The sequence below is a fragment of the Loxodonta africana genome, chromosome 13 (genome assembly GCF_030014295.1).
Source record: "Loxodonta africana isolate mLoxAfr1 chromosome 13, mLoxAfr1.hap2, whole genome shotgun sequence".
Lineage (NCBI taxonomy): Eukaryota > Metazoa > Chordata > Mammalia > Proboscidea > Elephantidae > Loxodonta > Loxodonta africana.
This window is the reverse complement of record NC_087354.1, coordinates 21,241,364-21,260,514: the sequence shown is the minus strand read 5'-3', so window position 1 is coordinate 21,260,514 and position 19,151 is coordinate 21,241,364. Positions and strand designations below refer to the sequence as shown.

The following is a 19,151-nucleotide window of genomic DNA, read 5'->3' as shown; positions in this document are numbered from 1 at the left end:
TTACAGAACAGACTTCATTGCTTAAAAAAACACAAGGGCATTGCGCAAGAATTTTTTCCTGGAGTCTGGACCACCACAACCCCCAATCTTAAAAATACAGGAAATACTGCTGAGGGTGGTGGTGATTTTCCCTTTTTTTTTTTTTTTTTTTGCTTCATTGCAAACCAGCCTCAGAGCTAGTGGACAGGAGCACTCATGAATAATGCCTTCTACGTGGATGATACCTATAGTAACACACTCGGAGTGACTATGAGATCAAATACAAAGGCTAAAAAAGCCTTAGGGAAGCATTACGTGTCTGAGGTCTGATCTATTGTCTGGAAGGTCGGAGAGTGTTAATGCACTCTGCAAAGATTACACTCCCTCTCTAATTGCTCTGACGCTTCCTTAAAGGATTTAAACAGTCAGGAAAGGTGACGCTCCTTGTCAATTTTTGTCTTCTGCCTTGCAATTGAAGTTTATCTGTCTTTCCATGGAGACCACTAGATCAAGTAACCTAGCCAGTGTCAAAGGCATAAACTCTGAATTAGCAGTGAAAGCAACGAGAGATGTTATTTACTGGTCCGTGATTACTTGCTCTTTCAATGCTCTGCCTTCCATTGCTGGTGTTTACGTTGTGAAAACGGCAGCACCTCTGTGTTCAGAAGGGGCTGGGGGCCCTGAAAAGAATCTGAAGCTTCATTTTGACTTTTGATCAGATTAGTTTTCATCATCTTCCTTCAGTGCCTTAACTTCCAGTGTGGCATATTGCACTTCGGCTATTTCAGTTACACACAGGGAGAATGGTGGAATTTTGCGTTCTCTCTGTGCTGTCTCGTCCACGGACACATGCGCGCATGTGCAGATATGCACGTGTGTGTGTGTGTATATATATATATACACACACACTCTGTCTTCTGAAATGTTTACCCTGAATTAAGCATGGACAAGACCCGCACTTAGGACCTGATAACGTTTGTCCATACTGTCATTGTAAACTTCAACTGTTGTACAAACACATCTTAAAACACTTCTCCTTTCTCTTATACGTCTGAAACTGATACGATTATTTTATGCAACCAGTTGTCCTCTAGCCAATCCCAGCTCATGGCGACCCCGTGTGTGTCAGAGTAGAACTGTGCTCCACAGGGTTTTCAGTGTTTGATTTTTCAGAGGTGGATCACCAGGCCTTTTTTTCTGAGGCACCGCTGGGGGGCTTGAACCTCCAACCTTTCGGTTAGCAGCCAAGTATATTAACTTTGCGCCATCCAGGGACAGTTATTTTATCACATCCTGTGTATCCTACTTTGCTTTGATTATAACTGCATGTTTTCTAAATGGCACTGAAAGGCTTAAAGGAAGGTTTCACCAGTTCTCCCATGATGGTGGTTTAGGAAATATTGGGGATTCTCATACTTGAGAAAGCAAAATGAACTCCCTAAATTCATATGCTGTGTTGCTGACCGAGTGGGGAGAGCAAGCTTGGATTTCCACCCTGAGCATTTTCAACCCACTATGTGTATGTATGATTGCCTCATTTAAAGGTAAGAATTCTTCTTAAATCAATTCAAATTGCTGATATACGTGGCCTATGGCCTGCAATATAATGTTTATGTAATTCTGAAAGAGACGTGGGGGGATTCCCTATAATTCAAGATGGTAGTCTGACTGATAGGTGTAGAAGGATCTTTTTCTTTTTTTTTTTTAGAAATCCTTGTTTGTCCCATGGGATTTTCACACTTTGCGACTGACGGCACTGTATTTTACTCATACTGTATAAAGCTGTCAGTGTGTTCGTTATATGTGTCTCCCAAAGATTCTGAGCAGATGACAAGAACAATTGCTGGAGGGGGAGAAACACATTTGAATCGCAGTCTTCAGAAGAGAATGTCTCTCCTCTCTCCTGTTCCTGCTCCTCTGTGGACGGTCCCTCTCACTTTCCTTCTTGCATGTTATCTCCCAGCGTTGGTAGATTACACTGAATGTTTCATCTGTATATAAAAATTAAAAATTCAAACAAAAATCTGGCCCGCATGAAGAACAGGCCCTTTGGGCATATGGTTCATTATGCATATTCGTTTAATTACTAAAACACTTGGGATGGCTTTCCTGCCCTTGCTTTCAACTTGCAAAGTTGGAACTCTCCTATTGCACAGAAAATGCAGCACAGAATTTTGTTCTAAAGAAGGAAAAAAGAAAAGGAAAAAAAAAAAAAAGAGAGAGAGAGAGAAAAGAAAAAAAAAAAAAGAGCCTTTGAAGAAATTATTGGAATTCACCAAGAGGAGGTATGATTCTCAGTATGAGACTGGTGGCTATAGGAATTTCTCTCCACTTTTCCTCTCTTTTTTCCTTCTCTCCCTCCCCCCCATTTCTACCACTTCCCCTGAAGGCTGGTTTTACTGTGGTTAGCTTATATGATTGCCAATAGCTAAGTAATGTGAGACTAAGAATTTAGGTTTCAAGAACGTTCCCTCTGAGCCACTCAGGTCTCACGATGAAGCTGTAGAAGTTTTATTGGTTAGAAAGGGAGTACTGTGAACGTGTGACTTTAATTGATTTTTCAGGGCAAACAGGTGGTGATGATTTAGACATTCCCTGGCCTTGGTGCCACTTCTAATTTGGGGCTGCACATATAATAGCTTTATTAAAATAAACAATCTCCTGGCTTTGGTTTTACCTGAACATCTGCCTTTTGGTTTTTAAGGGCCCTTTTAAAATATTCTCATTCTGTACTGAAAATGATCGTACTCTGAAATAGCCGAGGCAGGCTTTATTTTCTATTCATGCCGTTGAACATATTTCTTGTTTGAAATTAAAGACGTTAAAATTCAGAGTATTTAAAAGTAATCATTGCTGTTTTCCTAGTTGGTTTTTTTTTTTTTTTCCCCCTTAGCGCGTTTATTTATGTGATACAACAGATGTTGAACTTAACAGGCCAAAAAATTAAATTTGTAGTTGCTGGGTTTTGATGTGAAATTTTATTTTGTGGAGCAAAAGAGCGTAAGTGTGAGTGTGTGTGTGAGCATGTGTGTGTGTGGGTAGTGTGTGTGTGTGTGTGTGTGTGTGTGTGTGTACATGCACACTTAAACACCCTTTTGGGGGTTTCCTCTTCCAGCTTTGTAAAGATGTCTCAGCATTTTAGGAAAGCTTCTTGGACTCCTGATCAGAATGAATTCAAGACTCTTAAGAACATTTTTAACCCTATGGGGCAGTTCTACTCTGTCCTTTAGGGTCGCTATGAGTCTGAATTGACTCAGTGGCAACAGGTTTGGTTTGGTCCAAGAGCATTTTTAAGGGAAAAGAGTGTGTTAATACGGCCCTGTCTTTGTTTTTAGCAGCAAGCGTGTGGGGTTCTGATACAAGGCCAGTTTTACTTTTTGGTTAAGCAAATAGGTAGTCTATAGAGTAACAGGAGGCCATCCAAGACATTCTTGATACAATTCCTAAGGAAACTGTACTTTGCCATCAATTGCATCGCTCAGTAGTCACTATTGGAGGATTCCAAAATGAAGGCACCTTAGTCTGTTTTAAACACATTGAATATGTTCAGAGCTTTTGCAGTCTTAATGGGAAGTTATTGTAACCCTCCTTCTTTTAGTGCCAGAAATAAAGCGGCAAGAGAAGTAACTTAATACAGTGAACTACTTTACTCCATCACTGCACTAGTGCTAATTAGGTACACTTGCTTTATTACCCGGAGCGTTTTTTCTGTATTCGTTCTGATCTAATCTTTCTGTGAACATGAAGGACTAAGCCGTAACCGTTAAGCTTTGAGTCACAATTGTGGCCTGATGTTCACGTGACCAAAGTCAGAGAACACTTTTAGAGAATGTTTTGTCCACTTGGAATACAACGAGAGTCCCCTCGGACTCCTACCACGGAGAGTGCCCACAACTACACCCTGAGATGAAGGAGACACTTATTGGTGCATTTAATGGATTTCTTTCCTTGACCTCTTCAGATGCCCAGCTTTATGGGGAATAAATAAATGTGCAAGGTGTTTTTTTTTTTTTTCTTTTTCCCTTCTTTTAATCAGAGCAGAGAATTTGCTGATGGCTTTGAAAGATACATTTGCCAAAATCAGACTTGCAACTGCTCAATTACCAGCTTCTGCAAAAGTGCATAATAAGAAATTTATTGTCTGATTCTAGACCTGAAATTATGATTCTTCTGGGGGAAAAAGGAAACCCTGGTGGCGTAGTGGTTAAGGGCTATGGCTGCTAACCAAAGGGTCGGCAGTTCAAATCAGCCAGGTGCTCCTTGGAAGCTCTATGGGGCAGTTCTGCTCTGTCCTGTGGGGTCGCTATGAGTCGGAATCGACTCGACGGCACTGGGGGCTTGGGGGAAAAATCCGATAGTTGTGGCACATTAGATGCTTGCTTTCTTTCATTTAGTTTAGTGCTTTTCTACTTTTAAAGTAGTTGCTCTGCTTTTATGAATGGTGTGGGGATTTTTATAGCACCATAGGTGATTGTTGGACTTTTTTTTTTCCCATTTATAGAATATCAAGAAATGTAAAGGACAGGGTGGACAGTAGCATAATACAAACATTAAAATGACGAGAATTTTAATAAACGTCTTACATTTAAAAGAGGGAAAATATTTAATAAAAATATATATATATATAAGTTAAGTCATAGGCAAGTTTTTTTTCTGTTTTAGAAAAAATCCTTTCGTACATTCAAAAGGGAAAACTAATAGTCGACAGAACTCAATGTTTGGAAAAATACAGTCTAAAAAGCTTCAGGTTATATTTAATAGTATGATTAGATGGACTTTTTTTTTATTCTGCTTTAGGTGAAAGTTTCCAAAGCAAATTAGTTTCTCATTAGATGGTTAATACACAGATTGTTTCGTGACATTGGTTGCCAACTCTACAGTGAGTCAGCGCTCTCCCCTTCTCCACCCCAGGTTCTCTGTTTTCATTTGTCCAGTTTTCCTGTCACTTCCTGCCTTCTCGTCTTTGCTTTTGGTTTGGTGTGCCCATTAGTCTCCTATATATGAAGAACGTTCCTCACATATGTTGTGGTTGGCCCTGTAGACTTGCCTGATTTTTGGCTAAATCGTGACCCTCAGGAGTGACTTCAGTACTGAGTTAAAAGGGTGTTCAGGGGCCATACTCTTGGGGTTTCTCCAGTCTCTGCCAGACCCAGCAACCCTGGTCTTGTGTGTGTGTGTGTTTGAATTTGAATGTTCTACATTCAGTGCTCTGCCCAGCATCCTCTATTGCGATCCCTGCCAGATCAGTCAGTGGTGGTAACTGGGCACCATCTAATTGTTCTGGGCTCAGTCTGGTAGAGGTTGTGGTACTTGTGGTCCGTTAGTCCTTTGTACTAATCTTTTCGTTGTATCTTTAGTTTTCTTCATTCTCATTTGTTCCAGCTGGGATGGGACCAGTAGATGTATCTTAGATGGCCGCTTGCAGGTTTTTAAAATGCTGGATGCTACTCACCCCAGTTAGACGTAGAACATTTTCTTTATAGACTGTGTTATACCCATTGAACTAAATGTTCCCCAAGACCACGTTCCTCAGCTCTTGGCCCAGCAGCTCTGTCCCTCAGGAAGTTTGGATGTGTCTGTGAATTTTCCGTGACTTTGTCCTAGTCAAGTTGTGCTGACTTCCCCAGTATAGTGTATTGCCTTACCATCCATTCACCAGAGGTACCACTTATCTACTATCTAGTTAGTGTTTTTCCCTCCCCGTTCTTCCCCTGCCTCGTAACCATCAAAGATTGTTTCTTTCTGTGTGTAAGCGTTTTCATAATAGTGGTCTTATACAGTATTTGTCCTTTTGTGATTGACTTATTTCACTCAACGTGATGCCCTCCAGATGGATCCATGTTGTGAGGTATTTCACAGATTCATCATTGTTCTTTATTGTTAAGTAATATTCCATTGTGTGCATGTACCATAGTTTATCTTTTCATTTGTTGATGGACACTTAGGTTGTTTCCATCTTTTTGCTATTGTGAATAAAGCTGCAATGAACATGGATGTGTGTGTGTCTATTCATGTGACAGCTCTTACTTCTCTAGGATACGGTTCTAGAAGTAGCATTGCTGGATTGTATGGTATTTCCATTTTTAGCTTTTTAACAGAAGCGCCATACTGTTTTCCAAAATGGTTGTCCTATTTTGTATTTCCACCAGTGGTGCATAAGGTTCCAATCTCCCCACAACCTCTCCAACATTTGTTATTTGTTATTTTTGTGCCAGAAGTGTTGGGATGAGATGGTTTCTCACTGTAGTTTTGATTTGTATTTCTCTAATGGCTAGTGATTGCAAGCATTTCCTCATGTGTCTGTTAGTCACTGAATGTCTTCTTTGGTGAAGTGCCTGTTAATATCCTTTGCTCATTTTTTAATTGAATTTTTTGTCTTTTTAATGTAGAAGTATTGGATTTTCTGTAGATTTTAGAAATTATACCTTTGTTGGATATGTCATAGCCAATTTTTCCCCCTAGTCTATAGATTCTCTTTTTATTGGTGAAGTCTTTTGATGAACGTAAGTGTTTAATTTTTAGAAGATCCCAGTTATCTAGCTAATCTTCTGGTGTTTCTGTATTGTTAATTATGGTTTGTATCCTGTTTATGCCGTATATTAGGGGCTGTAGTGCTGAATGTATTTTTTCTTCCATAATCTTTATAGTTTTTCATTTTATATTTAGGTCTTTGATCCATTTTGAATTCATTGTTGTATATGGTGTGAGGTGTGGGTCCTATTTTGTTTTTTTACAGATGGATATCCGGTTTTGCCAGTACTGTTTATTAAAAAGACTGTTTTTTCCCCCATTTAATGGACTTTGGGCCTTTGTCAAAGATCAGGTGACCACAGGTAGACGGATTTACACCTGAGTTCTCGATTCTTTTCCAGGGATCAATGTGTCTGTCATTGTACCTGTACCAGGCTGTTTTGACTACCATTGCTGTATTGTAGGTTCTGAGGTCAGCTAGTATGAGGCCTCCTACTTTGTTCATCTTCAATAATGCTTTACCTATCTCAGGCCTCTTTTCTTTCCGTATAAATTTGATTACTTTTTCCATCTCGTTAAAGAATGCTGTTAGAATTTGGATCAGTATTGCATTGTGTTTGTAGATTGCTTTGGGTAGAATTGACATTTTTATAATGTTTAGTCTACCTATACATGAGCATGGTATGTTTTTTCCATTTTGTGGGTCTCTCTTGGTTTCTTGCAGTAGTGTTTTGTAGTTTTCTTTGTATAGGTCTTTTACTTCCCTGGTTAGATTTATTCCTAAGTTTTGTTTTTTTTTTTTAGGGGATATTATAAATGGTATTGCTTTCCTGATTTCCTTTTTGTAGTTCTCTTTATTGGTGTATAGGAATCCAACTGATTCTTGTATGTTTACGTTGTATCCTACTACTCTGTTGAGTCTTTCTATTCCAGTAGTTTTCTGGTGGAGTCTTTAGGCTTCTGTATCAAATTAGCTGTGAATAGGGATAGTTTTACTTCTTCCTTATTAATTTGATGCCCTTTATTTCTTTGTCTTGCCTTATTGCTCTAGCTAAGAATTCTAACAGAATGTTAAATTAAGAGTGATGATAAAGGGCATCCTTGCCTTGTTCCCATTCTCAGGGGGAATGTTTTCAGCCTCTCCCCATTGAGAATGATGGTGGCTGTTGGTTTTGTATAATACCAGAAACCAAACCCATTGCTATCAAGTCGATTCTGACTCCTAGCAACCCTATAAGACAGAGCAGAACTGCCCCATAGAGTTATAAAAAAATAGATGTCTTTTATTATGTTGAAGAATTTCTCTTCTACTCTTGTCTTAGATGGACATTTTATGTATAGACTTCCGTTAAAGGCAGAATGAGGTTAGGTATATTCTTCATAGAAATGACCAACATAGTGTTATTGTGAAATTAATAGTTTGAAAATGATGTTGCTTTTGTTTGTTGCTGTCACATTGACTCTAACTCATGGTGAATTTACATAAGCAGAACAAAACATGATTAATGAGCAATACCATCTGCGTGATTATTGGTATATTTAAGTCCATTGTTGTGCCTTTTGTGTCAGTCCATCTCACTGAGGATTTCTCTCGTTTCCAATACCCCTCTACTTTACCAGACATGATGCAGCTTTCTAATAACTGGTCTTTCCTGATGATGTGTCCAAAGTAAGTGAGACAGTGTCTTGCCAGCCTCACTTCTATGGAACATCCTGGTTGTATTTCTTCTAGGACTGATTTGTTTGTTCTTCTGACAGTCCGTGGTATATTCAATATTCTTTACCAATATGACAGTTTGAATACATCAGTTCTTCTTCTGTCTTTCTTTTTTATTGTCCAGCTTTGAAAATTATATGCATACTTTACTTAGTTATAGAGGAAAATAAAGTGAGAAATACATAAACCAGCTGTCTGTCAGCATAGGCATTGAAAATCAACTACCAGTTAGGGTCATTCCCAACAAAACTAGAAATTTTTGGTGGAGTTTTGTCACTAAGCAACAAGTCATCTAGTTCAACAGTCCCCCACCACCACTACCACCAATGACCTGACTAGGTCATTCTGTGTCATGTAGAAATAAGCAAAGACAACATTAAATAATTGCCAAAAATGATATATTCCAGTGCATGTAGAGCTCAAAAAATTGATGATTAATGAATGTTAAATCAATAAAGTTTCTATATATTAGGCAACCAGAGCATGACTTAGCAGCATAGGTGACAACGTGAAGGTTTTATTAGAGGGCAGGGGAGAAAAATGAGGGCCAGCAGAGGAAAAAAGAGCATTTCAATTCTGGGCCTGATTCAAGTGGATGTTTACCCAGGTCTTTCTTCCATGATTGATACCTGTTTTTCCATGCCTCTTCCTAGGTGGGGATTGTGTCAGGAAGAATGACCTCCCTCCTATACACACTGGACCCTTTCCAAAGCTGTGGAATTGGTTTTTGGGTCAGCTTGGATAGCCTTTCGTAATTTCCTTAGGCATGTTTTCCCCTTTTATATTATACTACTGTATTGGTTTTCTATTGCTGCTGTATCACATTACCATAAACTTATGGCTGAAAACAACACAAATTTATCATCTTAGCGTTCTATAGGTTAGAAGCCTGACTTGTGTGTCACCTGGCTCAAATCAAGGTGTCGGAAGGACAGCGTTCCTTTCTGGAGGCTCTAGGGGAGAATGTCTATTCTTGCCTTTTCTAGCTCCTGGAAGTTACCCACATCCCTTGACTTGTGTCCCCCTTTATTTATCTTCAAGTCCAGCAATAGTGGGTTGAATCTTCATATTGTATCAATCTGACCATGCTAATGACCTCATGCCTTTCTGTGACGTTTCTTCCGCCTCTCCCTTCCACTTTTTAGGACCTTTGCGATTACTTTGGACGTACCCAGATAACCCAGGACAATCTCCCTCTCTTAAGATACACTGATTAGCAACCTTAATTCCATCTATAACCTTAATTCATCTCTGCCATGTAACACAACATATTCACAAGTTTGGAGGGTAGGTTGTGGACATCTTTGAGGATCCATTATTCTGTTTACCACAATTAGACCCTTCATTGCTATCTCCCGTCCACATTGCTTTGTAACAGATAAGAATTTCTGAAGCAGGCTCTGGTTTTTTGCTTAGGAAGTAAGTTGGTGACAGGCATGAATTTGGGAGGGAAGAGCTTGGGTGCAATGGACATTTTAACCTGAAAGTGGCTGGGAGGACTTTCACTGGAAATATACAGAAGGCAGGTGCTATCAGCAATTTGGAAGGTTTTTGGTATTTGGTTTGCCTAGTCTGCATTACTGAGGCTGCTAGCATATGCTGAGAGGGCAGGAGGTCTAGGGGAAAGCTCTGTGCCTGTCCACACAGTAGACCATGGGTAAGAGAACCCCAACAGGGAGGGGATGGATGGACTAGTTCCAGAGGTCAACCAAATGGGTTAGGGGAACAGGAAATGACTTGGAGGGTTGCCCAGGAATCAGGAATAATTCCTGGTGAGTGATGAGTGTAACTGGACAAGAAGGCCATGGTGTTTCCGTACATGACTCCACACAGTCCGTTACAATCCCAGCCATGTTTTAAAAGCCAACAAAATCCTGTATTTTCTGTAAAACATCCCTTAGCATCCCAGCCAAAAGTGATCTTGCCCTTTCTCCTTGCTATTACAGTATCTCCTTAAATCTTTTCTCAGTTTCCCATCTCTTTACTCCATCCCCATAATTAAGGGCACTTCTTAGTGATAGGATTATCTTGTTAAAAATTTGATACTATCATTTATCTGACTAAAAATCCATAAATGACATCCCATTTAATTTAGCATCATATCCATAATTTGTTACCATGGCATACAGGTCTTTTCATAAACTGGTTCTGGTTTACTTCTCCAACTCCATCTCCAGCCATCATTGTATGATTCAGCCACATTGGATATGTTATCATCTCAAGGAATGAGAAATCCCGGCCTTTTTTTAAACTACTGTCATGTCTTTTGCTTGTACTTCCTTTCTCCAACTGAACTGTTAGTCATATTTAGGTATTGCCACTGTCTAGCATTGTGCCTGACGCAGAGTTAATAACTGAGTAATTGTTTTATCGTTCAACCAATGAATTCTTAAGTGCTGTTCAAAAGCAATAATTAGTGAGGTAGAGACCATCAAACTTTATCTGCCAAGGGATTTTCATTGTGGTCATTATCATTGTCTTTTGGATACAATCATTCATCCATTTTAAAAATATGGATGATGATAGCTCTCATTTATTGAGCACTTAATTGGTACCAAACCCTTCAATTTCATCATTACATTTAATCTTCTCAACTACCCTTGAGGCAGATGTTATCATTCCCGATTGTACAGATGAAAACAAGTTTCTAAGATCACACAGTTAGCAGACAGCAGAGCCAGGATTTTAGATCCAATCAATATAAATATGTTGTAAGTGTCCATTAAATAAATGCTTAATGGTAGAACATTTAACTGTCCCAGAACTTTTGAAAATAAAAGTAAACTCCCTAAAAATTAAATATTAAACTCTAAGCCAAGTTAATGTGTTCATTTAAGAAATATTTTCTGATTAGCACTAGGCCATATATAATGATATACCCTGATAGTTTTACAGACAACTACAAACTCATATTTAGCGGGTGTGTGTGTGTGTTAGTTGTACTATTAGCTACTAGATCGTAGAAACTATATCTTATTAATTGCTTTTCTTTTATCCAGTATACAGTAGCATGTTTATTGAATGAATGATTGACTCGGTTAATGAATTCAGCAGTTTCAGCTGATTCAAAACCTACCATATGGAAGGCGGAGCCAAGATGGCGGACTAGGCAGACGTTACCTCGGATCCCTCTTACAACAAAGACACGGAAAAACAAGTGAATCGATCACATACATAACAATCTACGAACCCTGAACAACAAACACGGATTTAGAGACGGAGAACGAACTAATACGGGGAAGCAGCGATAGTTTCCAGAGCCTGGAGCCAGCGTACCAGTCAGGTACGGCACAAGCACAGAGACCTGCTCCACCCCCCTGAACTAACCCCGGGAGGGGGACCAGCCGGTTCCACGGGCCGCGTGGGACGCAGCCGGTAGGAGAAGTCCCCGGGAGGCAGTGACTGATCTTGGAGCAGAAAGAGCAGCATCCGAGCCGGGGAACCGTCCCGCAGGGATTTGGACTGCTCGCAGGTACGCCATAAACACGGAGAGTTGCTCCACCCCCTGAACTAACCCCGGGAAGGGGACCAGCCGGGTCGCGTGGGCGGCGTGGGACGCAGCCGGTAGGAGAAGTCCCCGGAAGGCAGCGACTGGTATTGGAGTGGGGAGAACAGCGTTCCAGCCGGGACACTTGGTCGCGGCACAAGCACGGGGAGCTACTCCACCCATCTGAACTAACCCCGGGAGGGGGCCCACCTGGTTCACGGGGGCGGCACGGCCACGCGGCTGGAGGGACGAGAAGTCCCCGGGAGGCAGCGACTGATTTTGGAGTTGAGAGTGCACCGTCCCAGTAGGGGAGCCTTGACGCTGGGCGTGGGGCTGGAAGCGGAGGATCTGACCGTGACTCCAGCGGGCCAGACCCCCTGGGGGCAATCTCCACACAGCCAGCACACATAGGCGACACGCCCGCGGGAATCTCAGATATAACAGTAATTCCAAGCAAGACAAGCAACTCTGGCTATATTCTGAGGTGCTACTCTCCTATCTCTCTGTTCCCTCCCCCATCCTCCCCAGGCGGCTTCATTAACATCTGAATAGCCTGAGCCAGAGGGAGAACTCTGATAGGGATCTGACTGCAGTTTTTTTTTAGCGGATTTTCTGGAAAAACTAGTTTCCCAGTGATGGCTCGGAGACAACAATCCATATCAAACCACTTAAAGAAGCAGACCGTGACAGCTTCTCCAACCCCCCAAACAAAAGAATCAAAATCTTTCCCAAATGAAGATACAATTTTGGAATTATCAGATACAGAATATAAAAAACTAATTTACAGAATGCTTAATGATATCACAAATGAAATTAGGATATCTGCAGAAAAAGCCAAGGAACACACTGATAAAACTGTTGAAGAACTCAAAAAGATTATTCAAGAACATAGTGGAAAAATTAATAAGTTGCAAGAATCCATAGAGAGACAACATGTAGAAATCCAAAAGATTAACAATAAAATAACAGAATTAGACAACACACTAGGAAGTCAGAGGAGCAGACTCGAGCAATTAGAATGCAGACTGGGACATCTGGAGGACCAGGGAATCAACACCAACATAGCTGAAAAAAAATCAGATAAAAGAATTAAAAAAAATGAAGAAACCCTAAGAATTATGTGGGACTCTATCAAGAAGGATAACCTGCGGGTGATTGGAGTCCCAGAACAGGGAGGGGGGACAGAAAACACAGAGAAAATAGTTGAAGAACTTCTGACAGAAAACTTCCCTGACATCATGAAAGACGAAAGGATATCTATCCAAGATGCTCATCGAACCCCATTTAAGATTGATACAAAAAGAAAAACACCAAGACATATTATCATCAAACTCACCAAAACCAAAGATAAACAGAAAATTTTAAAAGCAGCCAGGGAGAAAAGAAAGGTTTCCTTCAAGGGAGAATCAATAAGAATATGTTCTGACTACTCAGCAGAAACCATGCAGGCAAGAAGGGAATGGGACGACATATACAGAACACTGAAGGAGAAAAACTGCCAACCAAGGATCATATATCCAGCAAAACTCTCTCTGAAATATGAAGGCGAAATTAAGATATTTACAGACAAACACAAGTTTAGAGAATTTGCAAAAACCAAACCAAAGCTACAAGAAATACTAAAGGATATTGTTTGGTCAGAGAACCAATAATATCAGATATCAGCACAACACAAGGTCACAAAACAGAACGTCCTGATATCAACTCAAATAGGGAAATCACAAAAACAAACAAATTAAGATTAATTAAAAAAAAAAATACACATAACAGGGAATTATGGAAGTCAATAGGTAAAAGATCACAATAATCAAAAAGAGGGACTAAATACAGGAGGCATTGAACTGCCATATGGAGAGTGATACAAGGCGATATAGAACAATACAAGTTAGGTTTTTACTTAGAAAAATAGGGGTATATAATGAGGTAACCACAAAAAGGCATAACAACTCTATAACTCAAGACAAAAACCAAGAAAAATGTAACGACTCAACTAACATAAAGTCAAACACTATGAAAATGAGGATCTCACAATTTACTAAGAAAAACGCCTCAGCACAAAAAAGTGTGTGGAAAAATGAAATTGTCAACAACACACATAAAAAGGCATCAAAATGACAGCACTAAAAACTTATTTATCTATAATTACCCTGAGTGTAAATGGACTAAATGCACCAATAAAGAGACAGAGAGTCACAGACTGGATAAAGAAACACGATCCATCTATATGCTGCCTACAAGAGACACACCTTAGACTTAGAGACACAAACAAACTAAAACTCAAAGGATGGAAAAAAGTATATCAAGCAAACAATAAGCAAAAAAGAAGAGGAGTAGCAATATTAATTTCTGACAAAATAGACTTTAGACTTAAATCCACCACAAAGGATAAAGAAGGACACTATATAATGATAAAAGGGACAATTGATCAGGAAGACATAACCATATTAAATATTTACGCACCCAATGACAGGGCAGCAAGATACATAAATCAAATTTTAACAGAACTGAAAAGCGAGATAGATACCTCCACAATTATAGTAGGAGACTTCAACACACCACTTTCGGAGAAGGACAGGACATCCAGTAAGAAGCTAAACAGAGACACGGAAGATCTAATTACAACAATCAACCAACTTGACCTCATTGACTTATACAGAACTCTCCACCCAACTGCTGCAAAATATACTTTTTTTTTCCAGCGCACATGGAACATTCTCTAGAATAGACCACATATTAGGTCATAAAACAAACCTTTGCAGAGTCCAAAACATCGAAATATTACAAAGCATCTTCTCAGACCACAAGGCAATAAAACTAGAGATCAATAACAGAAAAACGAGGGAAAAGAAATCAAATACTTGGAAAATGAACAATACCCTCCTGAAAAAAGACTGGGTTATAGAAGACATCAAGGAGGGAATAAGGAAATTCATAGAAAGCAACGAGAATGAAAATACTTCCTATCAAAACCTCTGGGACACAGCAAAAGCAGTGCTCAGAGGCCAATTTATATCAATAAATGCACACATACAAAAAGAAGAAAGAGCCAAAATCAGAGAACTGTCCCTACAACTTGAACAAATAGAAAGTGAGCAACAAAAGAATCCATCAGACACCAGAAGAAAACAAATAATAAAAATTAGAGCTGAACTAAATGAATTAGAGAACAGAAAAACAATCGAAAGAATTAACAAAGCCAAAAGCTGGTTCTTTGAAAAAATTAACAAAATTGATAAACCATTGGCTAGACTGACTAAAGAAATACAGGAAAGGAAACAAATAACCCAAATAAGAAATGAGAAGGACCACATCACAACAGAACCAAATGAAATTAAAAGAATCATTTCAGATGATTATGAAAAATTGTACTCTAAGAAATTTGCAAACCTAGAAGAAATGGATGAATTCCTGGAAAAACACTACCTACCTAAACTAACACATTCAGAAGTAGAACAACTAAATAGACCCATCACAAAAAAAGAAATTGAAACGGTAATCAAAAAACTCCCAACAAAAAAAAGCCCTGGCCCGGACGGCTTCACTGCAGAGTTCTACCAAATTTTCAGAGAAGAGTTAACACCACTACTACTAAAGGTATTCCAAAGCATAGAAAATGACGGAATACTACCCAACTCATTCTATGAAGCCACCATCTCCCTGATACCAAAACCAGGTAAAGACATTACAAAAAAAGAAAATTATAGACCTATATCCCTCATGAACATTGATGCAAAAATCCTCAACAAAATTCTAGCCAATAGAATCCAACGACACATCAAAAAAATAATTCACCCTGATCAAGTGGGATTTATACCAGGTATGCAAGGCTGGTTTAATATCAGAAAAACCATTAATGTAATCCATCACATAAATAAAAGACAAAAACCACATGATCTTATCAATTGATGCAGAAAAGGCATTTGACAAAGTCCAACACCCATTCATGATAAAAACTCTTACCAAAATAGGAATTGAAGGAAAATTCCTCAACATAATAAAGGGCATCTATGCAAAGCCAACAGCCAATATCACTCTAAATGGAGAGAACCTGAAAGCATTTCCCTTGAGAACGGGAACCAGACAAGGATGCCCTTTATCACCACTCTTATTCAACATCGTGTTGGAAGTCTTAGCCAGGGCAATCAGGCTAGACAAAGAAATAAAAGGTATCCGGATTGGCAAGGAAGAAGTAAAGTTATCACTATTTGCAGATGACATGATTATATACACAGAAAACCCTAAGGAATCCTCCAGAAAACTACTGAAACTAATAGAAGAGTTTGGCAGAGTCTCAGGTTATAAAATAAACATACAAAAATCACTTGGATTCCTCTACATCAACAAAAAGAACACCGAAGAGGAAATCACCAAATCAATACCATTCACAGTAGCCCCCAAGAAGATAAGATACTTAGGAATAAATCTTACCAAGGATGTAAAAGACCTATACAAAGAAAACTACAAAGCTCTACTACAAGAAATTCAAAAGGACATACTTAAGTGGAAAAACATACCTTGCTCATGGATAGGAAGACTTAACATAGTAAAAATGTCTATTCTACCAAAAGCCATCTATACATTTAACGCACTTCCGATCCAAATTCCAATGTCATATTTTAAGGGGATAGAGAAACAAATCACCAATTTCATATGGAAGGGAAAGAAGCCCCGGATAAGCAAAGCACTACTGAAAAAGAAGAAGAAAGTGGGAGGCCTCACCTTACCTGACTTCAGAACCTATTATACAGCCACAGTAGTCAAAACAGCCTGGTACTGGTACAACAACAGACACATAGACCAATGGAACAGAATTGAGAACCCAGACATAGATCCATCCACGTATGAGCAGCTGATATTTGACAAAGGACCAGTGTCAATTAACTGGGGAAAAGACAGCCTTTTTAACAAATGGTGCTGGCATAACTGGATATCCATTTGCAAAAAAATGAAACAGGACCCATACCTCACACCATGCACAAAAACTAACTCCAAGTGGATCAAAGACCTAAACATAAAGACTAAAACGATAAAGATCATGGAAGAAAAAATTGGGACAACCCTAGGAGCCCTAATACAAGGTATAAACAGAATACAAAACATTACCAAAAATGATGAAGAGAAACCCGATAACTGGGAGCTCCTAAAAATCAAACACCTATGCTCATCTAAAGACTTCACCAAAAGAGTAAAAAGACCACCTACAGATTGGGAAAGAATTTTCAGCTATGACATCTCCGACCAGCGCCTGATCTCTAAAATCTACATGATTCTGTCAAAACTCAACCACAAAAAGACAAACAACCCAATCAAGAAGTGGGCAAAGGATATGAACACACATTTCTCTAAAGAAGATATTCAGGCAGCCAACAGATACATGAGAAAATGCTCTCGATCATTAGCCATTAGAGAAATGCAAATTAAAACTACGATGAGATTCCATCTCACACCAGCAAGGCTGGCATTAATCCAAAAAACACAAAATAATAAATGTTGGAGAGGCTGCGGAGAGATTGGAACTCTCATACACTGCTGGTGGGAATGTAAAATGGTACAACCACTTTGGAAATCTATCTGGCGTTATCTTAAACAGTTAGAAATAGAACTACCATACAACCCAGAAATCCCACTCCTAGGAATATACCCTAGAGATACAAGAGCCTTCATACAAACAGATATATGCACACGCATGTTTATTGCAGCTCTGTTTACAATAGCAAAAAGTTGGAAGCAACCAAGGTGTCCATCAACGGATGAATGGTTAAATAAATTGTGGTATATTCACACAATGGAATACTACGCATCGATAAAGAACAGTGACGAATCTCTGAAACATTTCATAACATGGAGGAACCTGGAAGGCATTATGCTGAGCGAAATTAGTCAGAGGCAAAAGGACAAATATTGTATAAGACCGCTATTATAAGATCTTGAGAAACAGTAAACCTGAGAAGAACACATACTTTTGTGGTTACGAGGGGGGGAGGGAGGGAGGGTGGGAGAGGGTTTTTTTATTGATTAATCAGTAGATAAGAACTGCTTTAGGTGAAGGGAAAGACAACACTCAATACATGGAAGGTCAGCTCAATTGGACTGGACCAAAAGCAAAGAAGTTTCCGGGATAAAATGAATGCTTCAAAGGTCAGCGGAGCAAGCGCGGGGGTCTGGGGAGCATGGTTTGCGGGGACTTCTAAGTCAATTGGCAAAATAATTCTATTATGAAATCATTCTGCATCCCACTTTGAAATGTGGCGTCTGGGGTCTTAAATGCTAACAAGCAGCCATCTAAGATGCAGCAATTGGTCTCAACCCACCTGGAGCAAAGAAAAATGAAGAACACCAAGCCCACATGACAACTACGAGCCCAAGAGACAGAAAGGGCCGCATGAACCAGAGACCTACATCATCCTGAGACCAGAAGAACTAGTTGGTGCCCGGCCACAATTGATGACTGCCCTGACAGGGAGCTCAGCAGAGGACCCCTGAGGGAGCAGGAGATCAGTGGGATGCAGACCCCAAATTCTCATAAGAAGACCAAACTTAATGGTCTGACTGAGACTGGAGGAATCCCGGCGGCCATGCTCCCCAGACCTTCAGTTGACACAGGACAGGAACCATCCCCGAAGACAACTCATCAGAAATGAAAGGGACTGGTCGGCGGGTGGGAGAGAGATGCTGATGAAGAGTGAGCTAATTATATCAGGTGGACACTTGAGATTGTGTTGGCAACTCTTGTCTGGAGGGGGGATGGGAGGATAGAGAGAGAGGGAAGCCGGCAAAATTGTCAAGAAAGGAGAGACTGAAAGGGCTGACTCAAGACGGGGAGAGTAAGTGGGAGTAGGGAGTGAGATGTATGCAAACTTATATGTGACAGACTGATTGGATTTGTAAACGTTCACTTGAAGCTTAATAAAAGTTATTATAAAAAAAAAAAAAAAAAAAACCTACCATATAGTTGACCATCTTTAATTTCTTGAAATTGATGTAGAATGTAGAATGGAAATAAACAACTAATCAGAACTTCCCCACACTCATCCTTCCATACACAAATGTCCATACTGGGGACATACTGGGGAGGACATTTAGAATCCATGCCCTTCTGGGGTATCTGGAGCTCTGTACTCTTACAAGCCTTAGTTTGGATTCCAACTTAGGGCTTAGTTTACACATGCCTGTCTGTACTCTCTGAGCTGCTTTGTGGGTGAAAGTACCCAACTACAATGTTGGGTAGTAGGGTGCTAAAACGAATAGGATCTGCTTAGACTTTTATTTAAATGCTCATTTTGATGAAAGCTTCAATTCAGCAAATGTTTGGATATATACCGCATACAAGACACCATCCTAAATTTATGAGAAATACAAAGATAAATTATCTGTGATTCAGGACGTCAAAGAGGAAATAATTCTGGTGAGAAAAATAGACATAAACAAAAATAACTATGATACCAGGCAAAATATATGTGCTATATGAAGTAACAATTATAACCTTTTATGAAACCC

At 39.6% G+C, this 19,151-nt stretch overlaps 1 protein-coding gene across 11 annotated transcripts in view; it reads left to right on the top strand.

Annotated features, from left to right (window-relative positions):
• The window catches only part of MCTP2 (multiple C2 and transmembrane domain containing 2), a 312,542-nt gene that overhangs the window by 210,282 nt on the left and 83,109 nt on the right, over positions 1 to 19,151 (top strand). Inside the window, exon 18 of one of the 11 annotated variants that reach the window (XM_064267070.1) lies at positions 11,219 to 12,361. The exons of 9 other annotated variants lie outside the window; for them this stretch is intronic. In XM_064267070.1, the coding sequence (XP_064123140.1) occupies positions 11,219 to 11,362 (144 nt within the window). In that variant the 3' untranslated portion in view covers positions 11,363 to 12,361. Of the gene's footprint in view, positions 1 to 11,166; positions 12,362 to 19,151 lie in introns of those variants that run through there. One more of the 11 variants, XM_023553058.2, reaches the window with a different exon arrangement.